This window comes from Drosophila suzukii, chromosome 2R, assembly GCF_043229965.1.
Source record: "Drosophila suzukii chromosome 2R, CBGP_Dsuzu_IsoJpt1.0, whole genome shotgun sequence".
Classification (NCBI taxonomy): domain Eukaryota; kingdom Metazoa; phylum Arthropoda; class Insecta; order Diptera; family Drosophilidae; genus Drosophila; species Drosophila suzukii.
This window is the reverse complement of record NC_092081.1, coordinates 6,708,186-6,727,690: the sequence shown is the minus strand read 5'-3', so window position 1 is coordinate 6,727,690 and position 19,505 is coordinate 6,708,186. Positions and strand designations below refer to the sequence as shown.

Sequence of the window (19,505 nt, the reverse complement as noted above, 5' to 3'; positions counted from 1 at the left end):
CGCTGAACAGGACTACTGGAATTATATTGCCTCGGTCCCTTTTATATGGCAGGCGCTTGCGATCCACTCTTGAAAATCAGCTGGCTGGGATGCTGTGGATGTGGATTCTGGCTGCTCTCCGCACTTCCCACTGCGCAGGTACAAACAAGAGGCGGCTGCAGCTGGCCACCGGAAACATAATTAATATTTAGTGCTATTTTTTGGAAACAATGAAATTAAACCTAGTATAATAAGCTCTTATTTAATCAGCGACTTTTATTCACCGCAGCCTGAAAGTGTGCAACGTTTATGGTCATCCGTTGCCGCGGAATTAGGGTGACTCGATATGAGAGGCGGGAAGTTGAACAAGCCACCTGTTGCTTTCAGGCTTCTCTGAAGTTTGATGGCCGAGTTTACCGTGAGTTTACGAAGCTTTTCTCATCTAGTTGCGATACAATCCTCAATTACGTATACTTAATGCGTATACTTAACAATTGGACAAATGATTATTAATAGTTTCGTTAGTTTAAAGTAATATCATATATCAAAATAAAGGAAATATATATAAATCTATATTGATTATATATATGTATAATATATGTATATTGATTGTATGTATATTGATTATTATGGAACATTTAACATTCCAGTTCTTACAGTATTATAAGAGAGGTTCACTTAAGTAATTATAATATAATTTTGAAACAAACTAACTGAATTTATAACAGTGTGCAGACCAATTTTTGTATCAAATTCGACAACAAAATGTGTTAATGATTCGAATCAAGTCTATTAGCCCTGATATTTTAATTGAGTATCCAAAGAAATTAAAATTTATTCTAAAGACCTACTTCTCAGGCATCGAAAGCTTGAAAATATGCATTAAAATAATAAAATTATCCGCCAGCTTTTGATTGATGCAGACGAATTGATCCGCATGGCCCTGGCCATCGAAAGTGGTGGCTGGCGGTTGATGAAATGCTTTCACCGATCGAAGCGCCAGCGAATTTAATTGGCCACTGAATAAACTTCTTTGATATGGAAGATCGGTCCCACGTTTCGACCATAAACAACCGAGTCCACGGGATATAAACAATGGCATGTGGGGTGGCTAACACACCTCTTCCTCACTCACTCACACACTCACTCTCCACTCATTCACCCATTCGCGCATTCATTGATGATTATCTTAACGGTTTCCAGAGACTCTGCGCGTTGTATCTCTCGGCATGATGGCGAGGAATTTTGATGTGAATGTTGAGCAGAACGGAAAGTCATCTGGTAATGTTCCGCGTTTTTCTCCTTCCTGTTCTCCCTGGCGTATCAATGGCAGCACTAAAAGAGTGCGAAAATATGATCAAAATAAGAGGGTTGAACAAAATTCCGAAGCTTTAAGTTATGGTATGGCGGTGTTATATTGTTATGTTGTGCACTGAGAAGTAGGGATGTTCCATGTTTCATATCAAAATGTTTGTTTTTTCAGTTTTATTATTCTTAAGCTTAATATTTAATAACTAGTTCTGCATAATTATTTTGTAACTACATATATGTATGTATAGTGTTAGGATTCCTTCCACGATTTAAATACCTACAAATCGACCTACCCCAATGTATACGCATAAGTAAATTCGTAAATTAAATTATAGAACTTGTTATTATACATACGAAGAGTTCATAAATTCCCTTGGTTTTAGGATTTATACTTTCAAGATATTATATTTTATGTTGACCTTAGAGTTAAGAACCATTTTCCCCGGTGTGTCGCTTGTTGTTCCTCCATCTCAGGTGAGTGTGTCAGGTGTAATGCGCTGCTTTGGATGGCGTAGCAGGAGTGTCGGTGAAAAACACATAAAACGAAAAGAAAACGCAGACAAAAATAAACTCCGCAAAACCCGACTTGCCCATGTATCAAATGTCTTTCAAAGGTAGTTAAACGCTTCCTACTCCACGCAGAGCCAAGTACCGAGGTGGGTCAAAGCGGGTCTGTAAACATAAACCAGGCCCACTCCACACCATCCGTCTCATTCGCACTCCACATAGAGGGTACTACTGAAGATAGGGTACTACCCGAATCGGCTGGCCAGCCCATAAACTATTTATAGCTGTCTGTCTCTACTTTCGCGAGACTTCCTTCTAACCGAACTTGTGTAACCAAATCTCCAGTGGTCAGTCTCAGTCTCTCCATCTCAGACCCCCTTTCTTCCGCCTCTTTCTTCGGCTGTCACTCCCCCTCTTTCTTGCAATCTCCCATCTTCAATTGCTTCCCTATGCATACAAATTAACGTTTTAGCACACGTCGCGCTAAGTGGAAAAGTTTTACCGTGCAAAAAGGCTGACAGGAAGAAAGAATGCAGAAGAGAGGGAGAGAGAGCAGAAGAAAAAACAAATGGGAAGAAAGCAGGCAAGAAAAAGTTAAGTACTTGGGACAACAATTGGACGCCATGCAAATGCTTAACCCACTGAGTGCGTGGCAGCTTCTGAAGAGCTGAAAACTAGAATTTAATTTAAAAATGTACTGGAAAAATATTTTATTCTCTTTTATTATAGTTCCTAAAAATATTTTTTGATTAAACTAATTTAAGTAGCTTAGTGTTTTACATACCTCAATATCTATAGTTCCAAATAATTTGTATGGATTAAATAAATATAATCAGCTCATGTATTTGAAATGATATAACAATCAGAAATATTTCAGAACTGAATATACACACAAAAAATTGAAAAATCCCTAATGTTGTGAAGGGTTAAGAGTGCACTCCCTCCGCAGAATCGCACTTTCCATGCCCTAGACTAAGCCCTAGTCGAACTTGAAATCGGAACCCGTTTCTCAACCCCCTCCCGAAAAACAAGTTCTACCCCCAAAAGCTGCTGCAAAATGTGGAAGAAGAGTGCAGAACAAAAGTTTGCCGCTAAATTTTTGTGACAGCTGTTGAGCAGCGACAATAAAGAGAGCGATATTACCAGCCAGCGATGTTACCAGAGAGAATTCCAGTACCAGAGAGAACCGACAACAAACGGTAAAGCTAAGGCAACTTCGGTAAGCCAGACCCGCAGCTCAAAGTCGGCGGCTCTCCGCTCATTCGCGTTTCAACCTTCTGCACAAACGGAGTGGCGCTCGGAAGCGGAGAGTACGTGTGCTGGCTATATAGTATAGTGTACGATCTTTACGAACCTCGGCGATTAGTGAACCGCTCGATTCTCAGGCCTCGAGCCCCGAACCTCTAACCCCGAACCTCGAACCGTTGAAGCGGGACCTCGAAGGGCAGCCCTCTGAGCCTTGTCCCAAAACCGAAACATTTTAGTGCTTTGGCGTGCGGTGCACTATATAGGCACTATATAGGCGCTATATCTGTGTATATATAATGGGTCACTGGAGCGTGCGATATGCCCAAAGTGACAGCAACAACAACTGAAACTAAACATGCGACTCATGCGCAAAGCAAATGACAAATAAACAAAAAGCTGAAAGCGACAAACGAAAAACGGAAAGAATAAAGGGCAGTGGAGGGGGTCCAAAGGGGTGACCAGGTGACCGGGTGGACAGGTGAACAGGTGTCAATGTCAGCCCAAAACAAAACATTGCTGACACAGTACAAGATCCAAAGAGTGAACCGATTATGGGAAAAATTTATTAACTAAATATGTAGAACAATTCTTATTTATTTACTTAGTATTACTCGTGATCAACAAAGTGGCACTAAAATCGAGGATCAAAATTAGAGATTCGCAATGTACAATCCCTATGAAAAACACTTTATAATGTTAGTTTCAAGAACGAAAAAATATTTGAGTTTTTAGAAAATATTACACTACTTTTAATGATAATTCATTTTAAAAACATTCACCATAAATAAAAAGATTAAACTAAATGACTCAAAAATTAGAACATGAAAATATTTAAATATTTAGGGGCTAGACTAATCAAAAGAATTGGTGGTATAATTTCGCTACAGTGTGTTTAATGCGTAAACTATTAACTAGTAATTCGCAGAATATTTTTTTGTTGTCAAAAACCTTAAAACCAAAATATTTTGGGTTTGAGTAATCACAAGAATTTTTGGTATAATTTAGGTACAATGTGTTCAATAAGTAAACGATTATACTAAGAATTCGCAGAATTGTTTCTTTTGTGACAAATAATAAATCTCGACATAACAGGATTATATTAGATTGAATATATTATATCATCATACAAATTCCTTACTTTGCTCTATCGATTGACTACTGTAGTTGGCATGCATTTTGAGTCGAACCCTGAAACAACCCCCGATTGTGAGAAATTGCTACAGGTTGCACTTCCGCTGTCATCCAATCGTTGCCATTGATTTTCTGCGTGTGTGCCTCAATTTTTTGTTCATTATTTTCTTGTTAGCCATGGCTGTGAAAACAACTTTTACAAAACTAAAAAAATCAGAAATAACAACCATTTCACCAGTAAATTGAAAACGAACAAAAGTAAGCAAGTAACAGCGAGAAAAATGAGAAAACTGAGATAACCAAAACCAATCGGACAGCATCGGTTAACAGTATTAACCAGCGACTGGCGTCTCCATTGCCGACTTCCGTTCGTTTAAGCAGATTGTTGTTGCTGTCCAAGGGGGCTCAAAGGGGCTCCAAGGGGCCAGAGGGACCCAAAGGGGGCCAAGTGTTACAGCTCGGTTCCACCACAAAAAGAAACTCCGGGGAACGCATCATTGGCGTGGAATTGCTTTGACTAATTTCCCAATGAATCGGCAGTTGCGGCTGCGCCCTGCGGCTCCACTATATGGATATAGTGTTATATGGTTGAAAACATATGTATGCGGGTCCATGTGTGTGGTATGACTATCAAAGTTGGCCGGGAAGAGAGTGCGAACCGTTAGTAAAAGCCACTTTGATAGCGGCTCACCCGCTCTTCAAAAATAGTTTCCCTTCAAATATTTGCAAATATGCACAGAGGAAAACTAAACCCAAGCTTGGCCTACTTTTAGCATTTTTTCCAGTGAACTTGTCTTAATTTTGTGCCATATCACAGCATTCAATTGAGTTCAAATGAGTACACAAAAATACTACAGTACATAGGCTTTAGTCGTCTCACAGCGACCTTTAAGATCCAAAGACTTTGGGTTATAATCGTTTTATAAGGAAAAATATTATTATATTTTATTACCACATTAAAAACTCACACGGTTATTAAAGTTTAAAGTACCTTAAGATAAAAAAAAGATATTTAAATTTTTGGGACCTGCTTAAGATTCTAAATATATATTTAGTTTTTTTAAAGATTCGTAAGACGAACCCCAAACGAGCAACTTTATTTCTCCCTGTGTACGAGCACGGTGTCATAATTAATTGAGCCATCAGGCAGCTCAAGCTTTAGCCCAGATTTTTAGCCAGCTCTCCGGATGGAGTTGACCCATTTGCCGGCGACCCAATTGCATCTGAAATTGTTGTCTAATTAATCATCAGATTAGTTACTGTAACAACTTAATTCGACATGCCATGCGAATGCCGCAAACAATTGTGTGAAAATTGCACAAATCCAGCTCTTAGATACAAAAGCCGGCATACAAAGAAATATGTATCTATAGTAGCAGGTAAAACTGATGCATATTGGGTAATGCACTTGGAATGGAAATCAATTTCTGTTGACCAACCTCAACAAAAATGATATGCAAAACGCCGGATTTAAGTTTGGTATGCATAATGGCAAATGCATTTTTAATTGCCGCATTGTCTGGGGAACTGCATATCATGCTGTTGCACAGCCCAAATTATCTTTCAAAGCCGCAGCAAATCCCATTCAGAGAATTTCCACATATCTTTATTTCGGCCGGTTTTCACCGAAAAGAAAGAAATTTCTTTAGAGGCCCGCAGGCCAGCTCTTTTTGTTTCTCATGTCCAAAATCGCTGAACACTGAACAACGAACTCTGGCAACCGAACGAACAACAAGTGCGTCAAACACAAAATCGTAATCATCTTGTTTGCTCCAACCAGCCAGCCAGCCATCCATCCATCTATCTATTCAACTATCCACATACCCATTCATAGATACTCTGGCAGATACACTGTCAGCGTTTCAACCATTTTAGAGGCCAAAAGAAAAAAGCGATTGGAGACCAAGAATTTCTCTTTTCAATTTGCTGTTTCGGCCTTTCTCGCTTTGCCAAATATTTTTTCAGAGCCTGGGGCCTCAGGCTCTGGCGAAGATGAACCGCTGAGCCACTTAACCCATTGCCAGCCAAATGGGCTAACCGGCCCCAAATCGAAGCACTCTGCGTAATTACGTGCCAGAGATTTACATATTTGGGCGTGCGAAGTGCATTTTTCAGTTTGGCTGCAGCAACGCCCAGATATAGTCAGATGTATCTCATGAATACATGGAGTGGAAGGTGACAGACCAACGCAAAGACGTCAGGGGCGCTTTTTTCGAGATGGGTAGCGATGAGGCATCGCCAGATTCTGGTTATCTGAGAGCTGGGATGGGATGTGGGAGTGGGTGGGGGCACGAGGAGTACGAGTTCGTTATCTGCTGCCGCATTTGTTTATGGGTCCCGGCCGTAAAAATAAACCAAAAATTCCTTTGATTGCAGTACGAAAGCGAACGCTCCCAGGCACAAACACAACCAGCAACAGCACCCTCCATGGGATGTCTTGAATTTTGAATTTGTGTATCGCGCCTGCTGATAAGCTGCTCCGTAAGCGACTTTCTTGTGTTTTTTGGAGGCCCAATTCGAAGGCAGTGCGGACCCGCTTTCAGTGGCAAAACAATGGTCGTAACTGGCGCGTAATTAACACACAAAAAAAAGGGGTAGTGAAGCAAATTTGTTTGCCAAAAGTGTTTCATGTGCGTGAGAGGTAGTGCCTGCATGTGTATCCCCGAGATACTGAGATACTGAGTGCGGAAATGGCCTAGGGCCGCTCTAAAATCACAAACAAACGACACAGACAGCGGCAACATGGCAGCTGAGGCGCCAGCAGCAACATCGCCAGCGGGCTGCAACAGCAGCAGCAACATCAGAAGCAGCAGCAACAGCAAGGAGACTAGTCCCGATCCCGATCCCGTCCAGCTGCAGTTGAACTCCAGTGTGGACAGTGGCATTGCGGTGCTGGAGGCGGAGACTCCGACCTTGAGGAGGCGCCAGAGATTGAGCCAGTGCCAGCGCATCCTCCAGGTGTTGCAGCGGGACCATCTCACCCACCAGCAGCTGCGAGATAGATTAAGGTGAGTTTATACTCAGGGGGAAATCTATATACATTCCACAGTACTATCTCCGGTTTCCATCTACCTTTTATTGCTCTTATAAAAGTCTGACGCGTATTAAGTTGATCCTAATTAACGCTAATCAAGCCGGTTACAGTTTGCACTTTCAAAGAGTTCCATCGAATATGATTGGGGCTTAGTTTCTGGGTAACCATTTTAGTTTAATTAAAATTGAATTTTATATCCAAATTTTTATTTAAGGCCATATGATATTTGCTTAAGATTTCACTGACTAGATTTAATTGCAAAAGTCATGGTATGGTTATAGAATGATCATCACCATCACTTTTTGAAATAAATCCAGTAAGTCCAGTCGTAAAAAATAAGCATGTGTCATAAGGCCATTAGAAGGGGTACATAAATACATAGATTTAATGATATGATACTTCGTATTTAATAGCTATAAATATAATGGGAAACCTTTTAGAAAAGCATGGGAATAGCTTTAGGTGCTTTACTTAATATTACCAGAACGGAAGCAACTGGCAGCTGGGATTGGCCTATTGCCCCAAACCGACTTGGGTGCGCATGGAGCCCACAGTCTCGTGTGTGGTAACTGCATTGGTGCATGCATCTCCATCTCCATCTGAAGCTCTCAGACTGCGGGCGGATATCAATTTATGCAAATTTGCCGACCTCAAAATGGAAATGACAAAATCTCGGGCGCAGTCAGTCAGTCAGCCAGTCAGCCATGTCACTCGTACAGCCAGAAGTCATTCCGTGAGCAGTTGGGCTCTTCTGGGAATCCGTTTCGACAATTGTCAAAGAGAAACCCGCTGCTTCTGGCCACAGAGCTTTCAAATGAGTTTGCAATTTGTTTGGGAAACTACGGTCGAAGTGCCGGGGAAGTTCCATTAGAATGATAATGGACGACCAACCCAGTTTGGCGATCATAATTGAAGAAACCTCTTTAAACTGTATTGTTGTCTTTTCATTTGAAAAAACTGTACACTTTAGGGGGGATAATTTTAGTTCTTTATGGTATTCCTGGAATTGATTATTAAGGGAAATAGACAAAATCATAATCAAAGTCAAGAAATCATCTATTATTTGTATTTTATAATATCTAGCCCATATAAACCCTATAAAATGTATTAAGGCCTGAAACCCCTTGAATCGATTGCTAAGTAAAATAAACAAAATCTTAATTAAATCAATCTATTAAATTAAATTGATCTATTATTCATTTGGTATAGTATCTGCCCAATATAAACCCCATAAAATTGATAATTTTTGTATACATAAAGAGCATCTCAGAATCGACTGGCTATAAAACCTGAGATCCCTAACCCACTCCGTGATAATTTCGTTTTTCCACACCAGTTTCGCCGCCTGAGGAGTGGAGTCGCAATCTTATCGAATATTTCATAATTAAGTTGATTAATGCCAATTAATTGCCGTAAGCTTTGCATGGCCAATGGCAGGGCCAATCGATTTCAGGGGTTTATTTTTTCTTCTGGCCACAAACTCTTGCCACCAGCCAAGCGGCCGACATGTGACTGGCAGCTGCCAAGTGGCATTTGCATTTGCATAAGGTCCGTTGGACAATGGACGAAATGCCAACGAATACTGGATGGCGAGGAGAAGGGGTAGGGGTCATAACTGTCCATATTTCAGAGGGCTCAATGGGGATTTGCTTTCCACCCCTCGGTTGCATGGTCGACAAAGCTCCGACTGACCCACTGCGCCACCAATGGCCAGTTCCATTTTGGTTACTCGCCCGCAACGCACACAAAACCTTTAAAAAAACAAAATTAACAAAAAACCCAGGGTATACAATTATTAGAAACAATATTAGGCCCCCGAATTGAGCGAATTGGAAAGGGTATATATGTGACTTAACCTCCGAAATAGTCTTGACACTTATCTGCGAGTTTTTCGTCGCATACCGAGATATACCCACCTATATAATTATCACTGGACGCGAGCGGAACTCTTATCAAATCAACGGACGGCTTATGTACACGATCCGCAATAACGAAGTGGGCAAACAAAATCCAATATAATGCCCCTATATATAAATTGTGCAAAAAAGTAAACAAAACCAAATAAAACTTGGCTAAAACAAACCTGTCGCCATTTCAGGCCCAGTCGGAGTCAGCTGCTCCAATCGTTAAGTTAGCCGAAGATCGTTGGCGAACTGGAGGCCCTTAGCCGCGTGATCTTAATCAGTTCTGTTACGATACGTTTATAGCCGCGTTTTGTTTCAATTACTGCGTCATGCATTCGGGTTTGTTTTCGGGTTTACTTGAGAATGGAGTGAGTTCGAGGTGATCGGTGATCGGTGGTGCGGGGGCAATGGCAATTAGCTGGCCGAAACACCTCCGAAAGATATTCCCCGAAAAGTGATTGATAATCGTCGTACATAACTGCAAACAGAAATAACAAACCAAACGAGAGAATCAAAATTTGTGGTAATTATTTATTCAGATATTCCCCCGGTGAAGTTCACTTCGGTGCCATTGGAAGATTCCTCAACCAATAAAAATACGAAATAAAACCCACAACTTTAATGCCAACTGAAGTGAATAACACGATAATTAAACACATTTTTCTTAGAACCAAACACACATCAGGAAAAACCCCAAAGCTATAATTTTGGTAATTTATTTATGCAAAGTAAAAGGAAGTTATGCAATTCCCCTCGAAGATCTCGCCAAAAAACAGCAATACTGTCGATAAGAATATTACAAAAGCACATACAAACATTTATCAACTTTAATTAGTGCTAAACGCGGTGTGCAAAAATAAACACACAGGAAAACACTTAAGCAACTAAATAAACGAATAAGTAACGACCCGTACGTGATTCAAGCGATTGCAGCCAAAGTATTTTTTAACTCCTCAAAAGTGACTGCATCTTAACTGAATATGCATCTTAACTGATTTATGGCAAGTGCTTTTATTCTTGGTAGTTATTCTTATGTTGGAATTAATTTTTCAATCGTCACGAAATCGAGTGTGACCAATTGCAAAAGCTTTACACAATAATGAGCTGTACCTAAAAATATTTATTTACGTGATGTTTCCACTGGTAACTAGTTTTATTACAAGTGCTGCCAATTAGAACACAACTATAAGTTCTCGAAACTCAAATGCCCTGTAAAGGGTACTCACCCACACAACTTCAAGTCGAAATCTTAGTAATTTAAACCGAACAAACAAAAACTTTTTGATAAGACTAAGGCCAAAGAATGAATTGGCCGAAAAACACGTAAAATGCTCACCAAGAGATGATAGCCTCATATAAGAAATGATATGGTTGTGGAATGCTCAGTTTTGATAAGTTTTATGGAGTATTCTTCAGGCGATACCTTTGATTTAGTCTAGTTGGAGGGTTCTTTAGAGGTGGAATTTAATAGGATTGACTTCCGGTAACTGTGTGTGGTTGTTTCTAATGTAAATGCAATGAAATCGATGTCGCAATCCTAATTGAATTCTATGCGAATTCCGCAGTGCTTCAAGCGCTGGATGCGCCCCTATATCTGCCTCATGGAGCTGCCAATCCATCGACCGGGAAGTGGAAACCTGCTGCTGGGACTCACCTCCGTGGTGGGTCTCATCGGAGGCGCCTACCTGCTGCAGTGTGGCGCCCAGCGGCTCTTGGGGTGAGTTAATCAAATGGAGATAAATCAAAATATTGAAACCGATGGCTGCAAGTTCGGATACGTGAGCCAAACTCAAGATCCGCACGTGCAGATGCAGTCTATATGCACTATGCATCTTGCAGATACAAAATGCAGTGCGAGATAAATCCGAAATAGAAACTGAAACTAAACTTTCTTGACTGCAGCTTCAACCCGGTTACGTGTCCATCGTTTCGCATGACTTGATTGCGTTTGCGTGTGGGAAATGGCCAAATGAAAGAGATTTGACATAATTACTGCCATTTCTCCAGCCTCCATTTGCCACTAGGTATTTGCCACTTGGCTGGGATGCAGTTGCTCACTTTGGTCATCGGGTACGCGGCTTCGCCTTAATTAGGGATTGCGCAATCCACGCCACCTGTTTCGAATTTATGCTGCACCTGTTTGGCTCTATCGATGGCCTCCGGTCCGTTAGACATTACGTCTCATAACATTCCCAGCCCAGACGAACTGTCATTGACTCTTCGCCAATTTGGCCATAAGAACCATAGAATCTTGAAGAATGGCATGGCCAACGGAAGTCGTTGGCCAACAAAGGGCACTGCTTTCCCCCTCTCTTGGCGTTTTCCTTAAAAAGCGTCACAAATTGCCAATAACAATTAGCCGTGGCCAACAACGCCTCTCGATTGTTTGCCTTCGTCACCATTCAATGGCAACTTAATTAGCCGCTTTGTTGACAATTTTATTTGTATTACTTCTGTTGCGGTAGTTACTACTGTTGCGATAGTTACACATCATTTTTGAGTGTACTAGCGTACTGTGCGTTTCGCAATTGTAGGGTTTTTGGGAAGTCCCATTCATTAATGCAAAAAAATAAACAAATATAATGTTACAAAAATGGGGTGTAAACTATGAAGCTTTATTGAAAGTCTACACCTTGAAAAATGGGTAGATCATGACCTCAACTTTAATAAACAGACTAAAGTTGTAGTTTTAGGTAATATATTACATAAAAATAACAACCTTTTTCAATTTTTTTCCTCCTTCAATTATTTAAATAATTACATAAAAATGAGTCCACTATCGTAAAAACATAATGCTAGAGAATTCTAAAAAAATAATTCGCTTCTCGCTGTATTTTTAAGTGCTTCCATAGACCAAGTGGGTAGCCGACCGAATCTTTCGTAGTTTAACGTAATTTTTACACACCTTAAGTTTTTTTATTGCTTAAAAAAAACGAATCCTATAAAAATATTTAGTTATTATTAAAATGGCTGATATAATGATTTCATCTTAAAATATGTATATAAAAATATTTCATAACCTACCAAGTAAGTAACCTAAACAATATGTTTGTTCCCAATTTTAAAGTTTATAGATCTTCCTTAATGTGTATCCCAGTTACAAAGTACTAAAGAATTTCAGTGCACTTTTATTTTACTCACCAATTGCCGGGCTTTAAAGACGTCTTGATATTATAAATGTCTCTCAAAAAAGTGGCTTACGCTTAATCCCAAACAAGTTGTGGAACTGTGGAAAGTCAGACAAATGCAATTAACGCTGCCCGATGGCACAGCACAGATATGCACAGATATTCTGGGGTTTTATTTGCTATTAAAGTGAGAACAAACGAGTTATGTTAGCCTTGTGGCAAGTGAAAAGCCGCAAAAAGTTATATCCGAAACATTTCAACAGTCGAAAGTGGGATCTAAAACCGCATGTGAGAGTGAGAATCATAACAAGTTGAAGGCGAGAAATGTGTGCGAAATATATAAACAATAGCGACTATATCCACATAGGATTTAGCAGTATTATTTTCTATCTGGTTTGTGGTAAAAGGTGCTGAAAATATGTTTGCCCATAACGCAAATATTTCAGTGCCTGCTTTTAGGCTTTACTTGTAAATTTTTAAATTTTATTAAACATATTGGCAAGGAAATAAAGATATTTAAAAGAAATCTAAGATACGGTCAGTGATGATCTCACACAAAATGATGATCAACTTCTAGACAATAAAAACTTGATTACTCCTATCACAATAAAAAAATTTATAATGCCACTTACTCAGTGCTCAGTGTTCTACCAAGAATTTATAATCATCTTAAAGTTCTGGGAATTTCCGGAGCTTGTGTTATCAATGAAGCGTGTGTGAAAGCTTTCGGCCTGGTTGGGATATTAATAAAGACGGAACCTGAGGGCTAGACGCTTTCTCGTGCGGGAATATGCTAATGGGATACATGAGACATACATAAATTAACCCAGATTCTCAGCACAGATTTCTAGGGAATCTCAAGACATCGGATACGGTCTTTTCAAAAAATGTTCCCCAGGTTTTAGAACGATGATAGTGTTATTGCTTGATGGCGCCATTTATTGCCAAAATAATGATTAAAATAAATTCGAATCCGGCAAGCAGTCGATTGATTAGTTTATAAACCGCTCGCAGCATGAATACATTATTTTTTGCTAGACAAGAATTAAGGTAACTCGTTTGCGGAATGTTTCTCACCATTAGCATATGGAAATTAATGAAGCTCGGGCCAAGACGGTGATCGGGAAAAATATTGCCAAAAATAAATTAGTAGACAAATGAATGCAGTGGACAGGCGATGATGTTGACTGGTGAATATCTTCCCCCGAGCCGAAACGGTTCCTGCTTGACCAGATTTCCAAATCTGGGGAGTTGGGTCGTTGAGGAGGTGGCATAAGCACCAGAGATCGGAGAAGAAAGGCGATAAATCTGCATGGAAATATGCACAGTCATGGCTTGGATTCCGCTATATAGACCTGTTCGACGGGATCGTGTGCAGGGGAACTTACTTACGTCATTAACGAGTTTGTTTAGCGATAGAGAGGGAGAGGTTCCCGCTCTCCACGACGCAAACCGGCATGGGATATGGTATGGATATGTACAAGGCGTTTGGGGCTACGGAGAGACTATCGCCATAGAGACCCGATCCGATCTCAGCTGTTGACCGCCGACTCTCAAAGCCAACTGCGCATAACAAAGGCGAACCTTGTGCGAGAAAGTTGTCAGTGTCGTGGGACGCGGATCGCGATTTGATAGCAATTTGGCATTAAGTGCTTCCATTGGCGAAATCGGTTCAACGCGATTGCCATGCCAAAAAATCCCAGTGAGCCCAGCGTCGCTAATCAGTCGACAAACATTTCGAATACCTGAAAACCCGATCATCACATCTGGAAACCCGGACTACAAACAGAACCAGGCAGCAGACACACCGGGCTATCCGAGATCCAGGGAGAGAATGCTGTTCTCCGCGGTGGTAATCTGCCAGGTGGAGCGGCTGATGTGCCTGCCCATCAGCTTCGCGGTCCTGGGATTCCTCTTCATGGCCTGCACCATGGAGGTGGTGCTGCTCAAGATGACCACCAGTGACCCGGTCTTTGGACCCCCAGCCGAGGATTGGGAGGAGAATGGGGGTCCGGATGGCGAGGAGCAGATCTACTACGAGAATCTGGAGAACAACTACGAGCACTGGGCACGCCGCAGGATGAGGTTCCACCAGCGCCAGCAGCAACAGCAACAGAACCATCTGCCCACCTAGGATAACTTAAGCTAAAATTTACGAGTATACTATACTTAAGTAGATCGGTATAAGCGGGTATTCTGACTGAGCTTCCACACCTTATGTATTCGATTGTTTCGCCAGTGTAATGTTTTCGCTAGCTGTTTATGGTTGAAAATTTTCCTTAAATTATATTTGTTTGTTTTATAAGCGAAATTGCGATTTTTGCCATTTGAATAAGTAAAGAGGCGAACCGATTGGCAGTTGCTCATTCGGAGCACGTACAAGACACCCAGGAATTCCCTTCTTCTCTCTATTGTGTAAGAACTGTAAGTGACTGACATAATCCGAATGCATATCGAGACAGTGCGTCTCCCTAGATTGTAGTTGTAAGCTGTGTGATAGAGCTACATGTACTTTGAGCCATGCGATAGAGTAGGTTGATTAAACTTGGCTATAAAACCCCATTCAGATTTTGTTTGCCTGGTCCAACGGGTTTGTGCTGTTGTTATGCAATGTTTTGCTGGGATAACAACCGGGGAGAAAGTCAATTGCCCCATGCAATTACAGTTGGGTGGAGCTGGAGCCCCGACTGTTTGTTTCTGGGGGAAGTGCCTCGTTTTGCTGGGTTCAAAAGTTAGGCAACACGATCGATAGCCACCGGCTAATTGGCTGATTTTTAGCCAGCGACCTTCTGGCCGTTGAATAACCCCAGCTGTTCACTAGAACTGACCTGACTAATCGTCGCGTTTTGGACTTGGTCGTTCTCGAAATAACATCTGCGACCCCTTCCGCCTTTTTTCTTGCAGCAAACTAGCCCATAAGAAGTGGAAAAGGGAGGAGAAGGACTCCAGCGAGGATCACAACTGCAACGTCTGCTGTGCGGACCTGGATCTGAGCAGTGCCAAAAAGTGAGTAACAGTCGAATATTTGCCATATCACCATATCTGAGTAATACCCGAAAATACCTGTTTGATTATATTGATGCTGCTGATATTTATCAGAGCTTCAAGATCTATTGGTTTGCTGTTTGAATATTCTTACGTTTTAGCTGGACAGGTTCATTATACTTATATGCAAAAATATAATATTTATAGGGAAAGTAGAAAGAGAAAGTAACATCTCATTGTCGGGTTGAAAATTAATAAAATGGGTATATGCTTATCATTCGGGCGATAAAAATAATACTGAATTAATAATTACAAGTGTAATTAAAAGAAATTAAGGAATAGATAAACACTCGAAGACAATATATATGAGTTTTTTTAGAGTGCATTTTAATGTTTTAACACTAGGATCATAAAACACTTGATTTAAGTTATGTGAGAATAAAGTTTAAATAAGTTTTTTTCTTAATTTAAAAAAATATATTTTTTAAATATTTAAAAAATTGTAGTTATTGGCGGATCCAGAATTTGGTTGTGGCAGTCTTAAAAAAAAAATGTGTCAAGTATAATTGTGGAATAAAAAACATTTTACATATATTTTTAAACCAGAGTGGGGGATCCCCTATACCCCCAAGTGGATCCGCTCATGATTCTGGTTATATATTCAGAATAATTCGACTACAAACTCCAGAAAGACAAGGTCGTCATTACATAGAACGGAATTCTCTTCCGTTCGCATGTCACCAGTTATTAAAATCGATGTTGAATATTTATATTACCTTCTATTTGACAAAATTTTTTGCTGCGCATCAATAGAGAGTAAAAACACAAGACCTTTGGTAATAAAAATCTGGCAAATTACTTAGACAACAAGGAAATAACCCCTTTAGATAAGCAAACCTAGAAGAGGAATTAGAGCTACGTATTCCAAAGCTTTATTACATTATTATAGACATTTCAGACAAACGACCTTAAAAAGTAGTAAATTTATTACCAATTTAAGTACCGTTTTTCGACTTCCCAGCTACGTGACATGTTGCACCTGCGGAAAGTCCGTGTGCCGCGGGCCAAAGTGCGCCGACTGGCGGCCCAAGGACGCCAAGTGGGAGTGCCAGCTGTGCCAGAGCTCCAAGGAATCGCTGGCCCACACCTCCTCGTGGGTGGCCGAGCAGATGTCCTTCAACCAGCACAAGTTCGTCTATCCGATGCGGGCGCGGAGTGAGGTCTACATACCGATTGTGGGCGATGGCAACGACAGCAGCATGCGTAAGTGCAGTCCTTAAATATTAACAGGCGGGATACTTAATATCGATTTGCAGAGTTCGAGAGTGTTAGCCAGATTGGCCAAACTGCCAGCATGGACGAGCGGGCCAAGATCCGCGAGTACGTCGAGGAGATCGTGGCCGAAATGCTGGGCGGTAATTTGGACCACATCAGAGTGGGGCAGCTGTCCAAAAGCGAGAACTGTAAGTACGATTCGATTAATGCAAATGCAATTCATGTAATTGGTGCAAATCCAAATTAATTGGCGGGGCAACATTTTTTGGTGTTGTTTTCAAGTTTCTTATTTTGTTTGTTTAATAAAAAACAGTTTTATTGTTTTAATTCAAAGATGATTTTATAAGAATTAAATTTCAATCTTTACTTGCAATCAATAATGAAAATTTATTGAAATAAAATCTACCTTCGCAAAAATAAAATATATTTCAAGACCTTTTTGTAGAACAAAATGTTTAATTTTAATATTAAACACCAAAAATTAGAAATTACAAAAAATACAAATTTATACATACATATTTTTTTTGTTTTTTTAAAGTCTATTTATTGTTTTTATAATTTAGTTATAGTAGCTTATGATTAAATTATACAAAATTATTTTTTTGAAACACCTTGGCAACAAGTCAAACAATTTGCAACAATGTTGCAGCAAGCTTGGAAACAAAGTTGCACAACATACTGCTAAAGTCAAATCGAGGCATACTTTTAGGCGAGCTTTTTAAGTGAGAGCTTGCTGGAAAGTCTTTCTGTCCATTTTGTTTTGTTCGCTTATTAACCAATATTTGCACACCCACACAACACATGACACACACATACACCGAACACACACCACACACTTGCAATCAGACTTGCAACTCTTTGATAAATTCCATGCGAAGCTGAGTAACCTGCTTATCAATGTGGAAAACAGTTTGTGCGCGCGTGCGCTCAAGGGAGGTAAGTAATCGGTAATCGATAGTCACTAATCGATCGAGCTCGCACGCTGTAATCGCCTGTTTGTACGCTAACCATTTGTCCTGTCGATTCGTAGTTTCTCTAGGCAGTAAATTTAATAGCTGATAGTTTATTTGTGTAGGTGCTATAAATACACCCTATCTTATCAAGTGCTGATATCCTTTTCAAGAAATTGTGTAATTTTCTTCCAGCTCTTCATATTTTTATTTTTATTGGTTCTTTTTAAAAAGTTAAATAAAACGTTTTCCGTTTCGACCATGGTTTTTCTTGTCTCACATAACATTTTTCAAAAAGATATAGTAAGATAGCAGAACGTTTTGTAAATTAAGAGATAAAGGGCTTTCACAACGACATTTGATAGAGAAAAGTTGAAAATATTTTGAGCATGATTCCATTATGAGGACAACACAACCAACAACCACAATTTTTATTAATTTCATAGATTATTGGAAGTGTACAAGTTTATCATTACCGAGATAAACCATAATATCAGTGCGTCTGCTTTTTTAACCTTGGCAAGCATACAATGTTCCGCATCCATAGACCCTAAAGCAAATCTATGAATCAATGATTGTAGGTGTAGTAAATGCTAGTTCTTATCACTAGACAATAATCAGAGCGTCCAATTAAAATGGCAAAGCAACACTGTGTAACACGCTCCCCGTCTCTTTGAAATCGCGGTCAATGCTGGTTGATAAGAAGCGCCAAAGAGTCAGCTCGTCGGTGATAAGACCCCCGAGCTTTGATAAGGCTTTTCAGCTATTGAAGTGCCGATGGCAGCGAGAACATTATGATACAACGCTGTGCAGGTACTTTTTCAAGTACAAAATCCCAGCCTTAGCTCGGATGACAGACAGCGATAGACATTAATCATACGCACCGTTGGCGTGCATTGCTCACCAACAGGTTTAGAAAACACAGAAAATTAACGTAAATGTCTTACTTACAAGATCACTCAAGGGGTTGTGTTTTAACAAGCGATTGATTTGGTCACGCTCCCAGCTTAGTTCGGCAATTTGGGCCCCAAAACGCTGGTGAATAACGAAGTTAAACTTCGCCTTTCGGCCAAATCTCACAATCTGGCCCACTGTAGGCCCTCCATACGAACACAAAATATGAACTGAAGTGTGTGAGTGAGCGTTTAGACGCTCGCCGCTCACCGCTTACCGCTCGGCAATCGCCGGCACCGCTTCAGTTGCCAGAAGCGCCGCGCCGTGATCGTTACGCCAATTGAGCTACGGGCCAAAAGAGTCCGGCCGAAACGCGTGTGATAACATGGGATATAGAACAACATACTACCCTCGCACATAGAACAAGAATTCGGGCCAGCAGATAGAGGAACTTTTCCACCTTCAGAGATAAAGCCCTAAAACAAACAGACCAAGAGACCGCGTTAAGTGATGAGTTATCAGCAACCTTGACCCGACACTAAGTTGGCTTGGCAAAATATAAAAATGAGCAAAAATAGAAATCAATAATCGTGAGGTAAAACAACGAGCGACAGACGAGGAAGAGACCTTAATCAACGCTAATAAATATTATTGATATTAATAACGATATCCCCGCTTAGAGCTCTGAATGTGTAATCCCGAGATTAACAACAAATTATGATCGTGAAAATGATGATCGCGGACTTTCAACACGTTTCCGTAACCAAACTCACTGGCTGTAGTTAATGTCTGACCTTACCTAAGTAAAACCTTTTAACAGAGTAAAACCTTGTGCACCCAACTTATCGCGGGCCCAGTTAGCCGATCGATGTTGGAGCAGTCTGAAGGGGCATTATCGGGCCACTTTAAATCCACTGGCAGGGCGGGAGAACTAAATATAAAAAGTGGAAAATAGCGAGTGATAATTGCCCGAGTGATTTCTTCTGAACCCTGAACTTTGGAGTCGTTGTCGTATAATAATCTCAGACAATGAGAAGTGATCCGGCTGGTTCTGTCCTAGGGGCCAGTTTCTGGGGCTATTTCCATTGATGACTAGTGCGTTAATGAATGCCTGTTCTGGATACAAAAGTTTGTGTCTCTGACATTTTTGCACACCTGA

General features: G+C 40.5%; 2 protein-coding genes and 1 long non-coding RNA gene across 21 annotated transcripts in view; 2 read left to right on the top strand and 1 right to left on the bottom strand.

Moving 5' to 3' along the window:
- The first annotated feature begins 2,962 nt into the window (after positions 1-2,962).
- M7BP (Myosin-7a binding protein) overlaps positions 2,963-19,505 on the top strand; it is a 31,144-nt gene continuing 14,601 nt past the window's right edge. For 2 of the 19 annotated variants that reach the window (XM_070994987.1, XM_070994985.1), the window contains exons 1-6: positions 3,001-3,134; positions 6,553-7,184; positions 15,147-15,248; positions 16,177-16,490; positions 16,544-16,690; positions 17,349-17,438. In XM_070994987.1, coding sequence (XP_070851088.1) covers positions 6,919-7,184; positions 15,147-15,248; positions 16,177-16,490; positions 16,544-16,690; positions 17,349-17,438 — 919 coding nt within the window. In that variant the 5' untranslated portion in view covers positions 3,001-3,134; positions 6,553-6,918. Of the gene's footprint in view, positions 3,135-6,552; positions 7,185-9,310; positions 9,638-10,679; positions 10,832-15,146; positions 15,249-16,176; positions 16,491-16,543; positions 16,691-17,348; positions 17,439-18,412; positions 18,942-19,505 lie in introns of those variants that run through there. The other 17 variants (XM_070994986.1, XM_017085100.4, XM_070994988.1 and 14 more) reach the window with 17 other exon arrangements.
- Positions 8,444-9,429, bottom strand: LOC139352542 (uncharacterized). Its single transcript, XR_011603760.1, has 3 exons — positions 9,294-9,429; positions 9,127-9,234; positions 8,444-8,961 (listed from the first exon to the last, which is right to left on the bottom strand). It is a non-coding gene; the product is annotated as an uncharacterized lncRNA (long non-coding RNA).
- On the top strand, positions 13,803-14,804 carry LOC108017931 (uncharacterized). The gene has a single exon (XM_017085124.4). It carries the CDS (start codon positions 14,077-14,079, stop codon positions 14,374-14,376), a length of 300 nt encoding a protein of 99 aa, XP_016940613.2. The 5' UTR covers positions 13,803-14,076; the 3' UTR covers positions 14,377-14,804.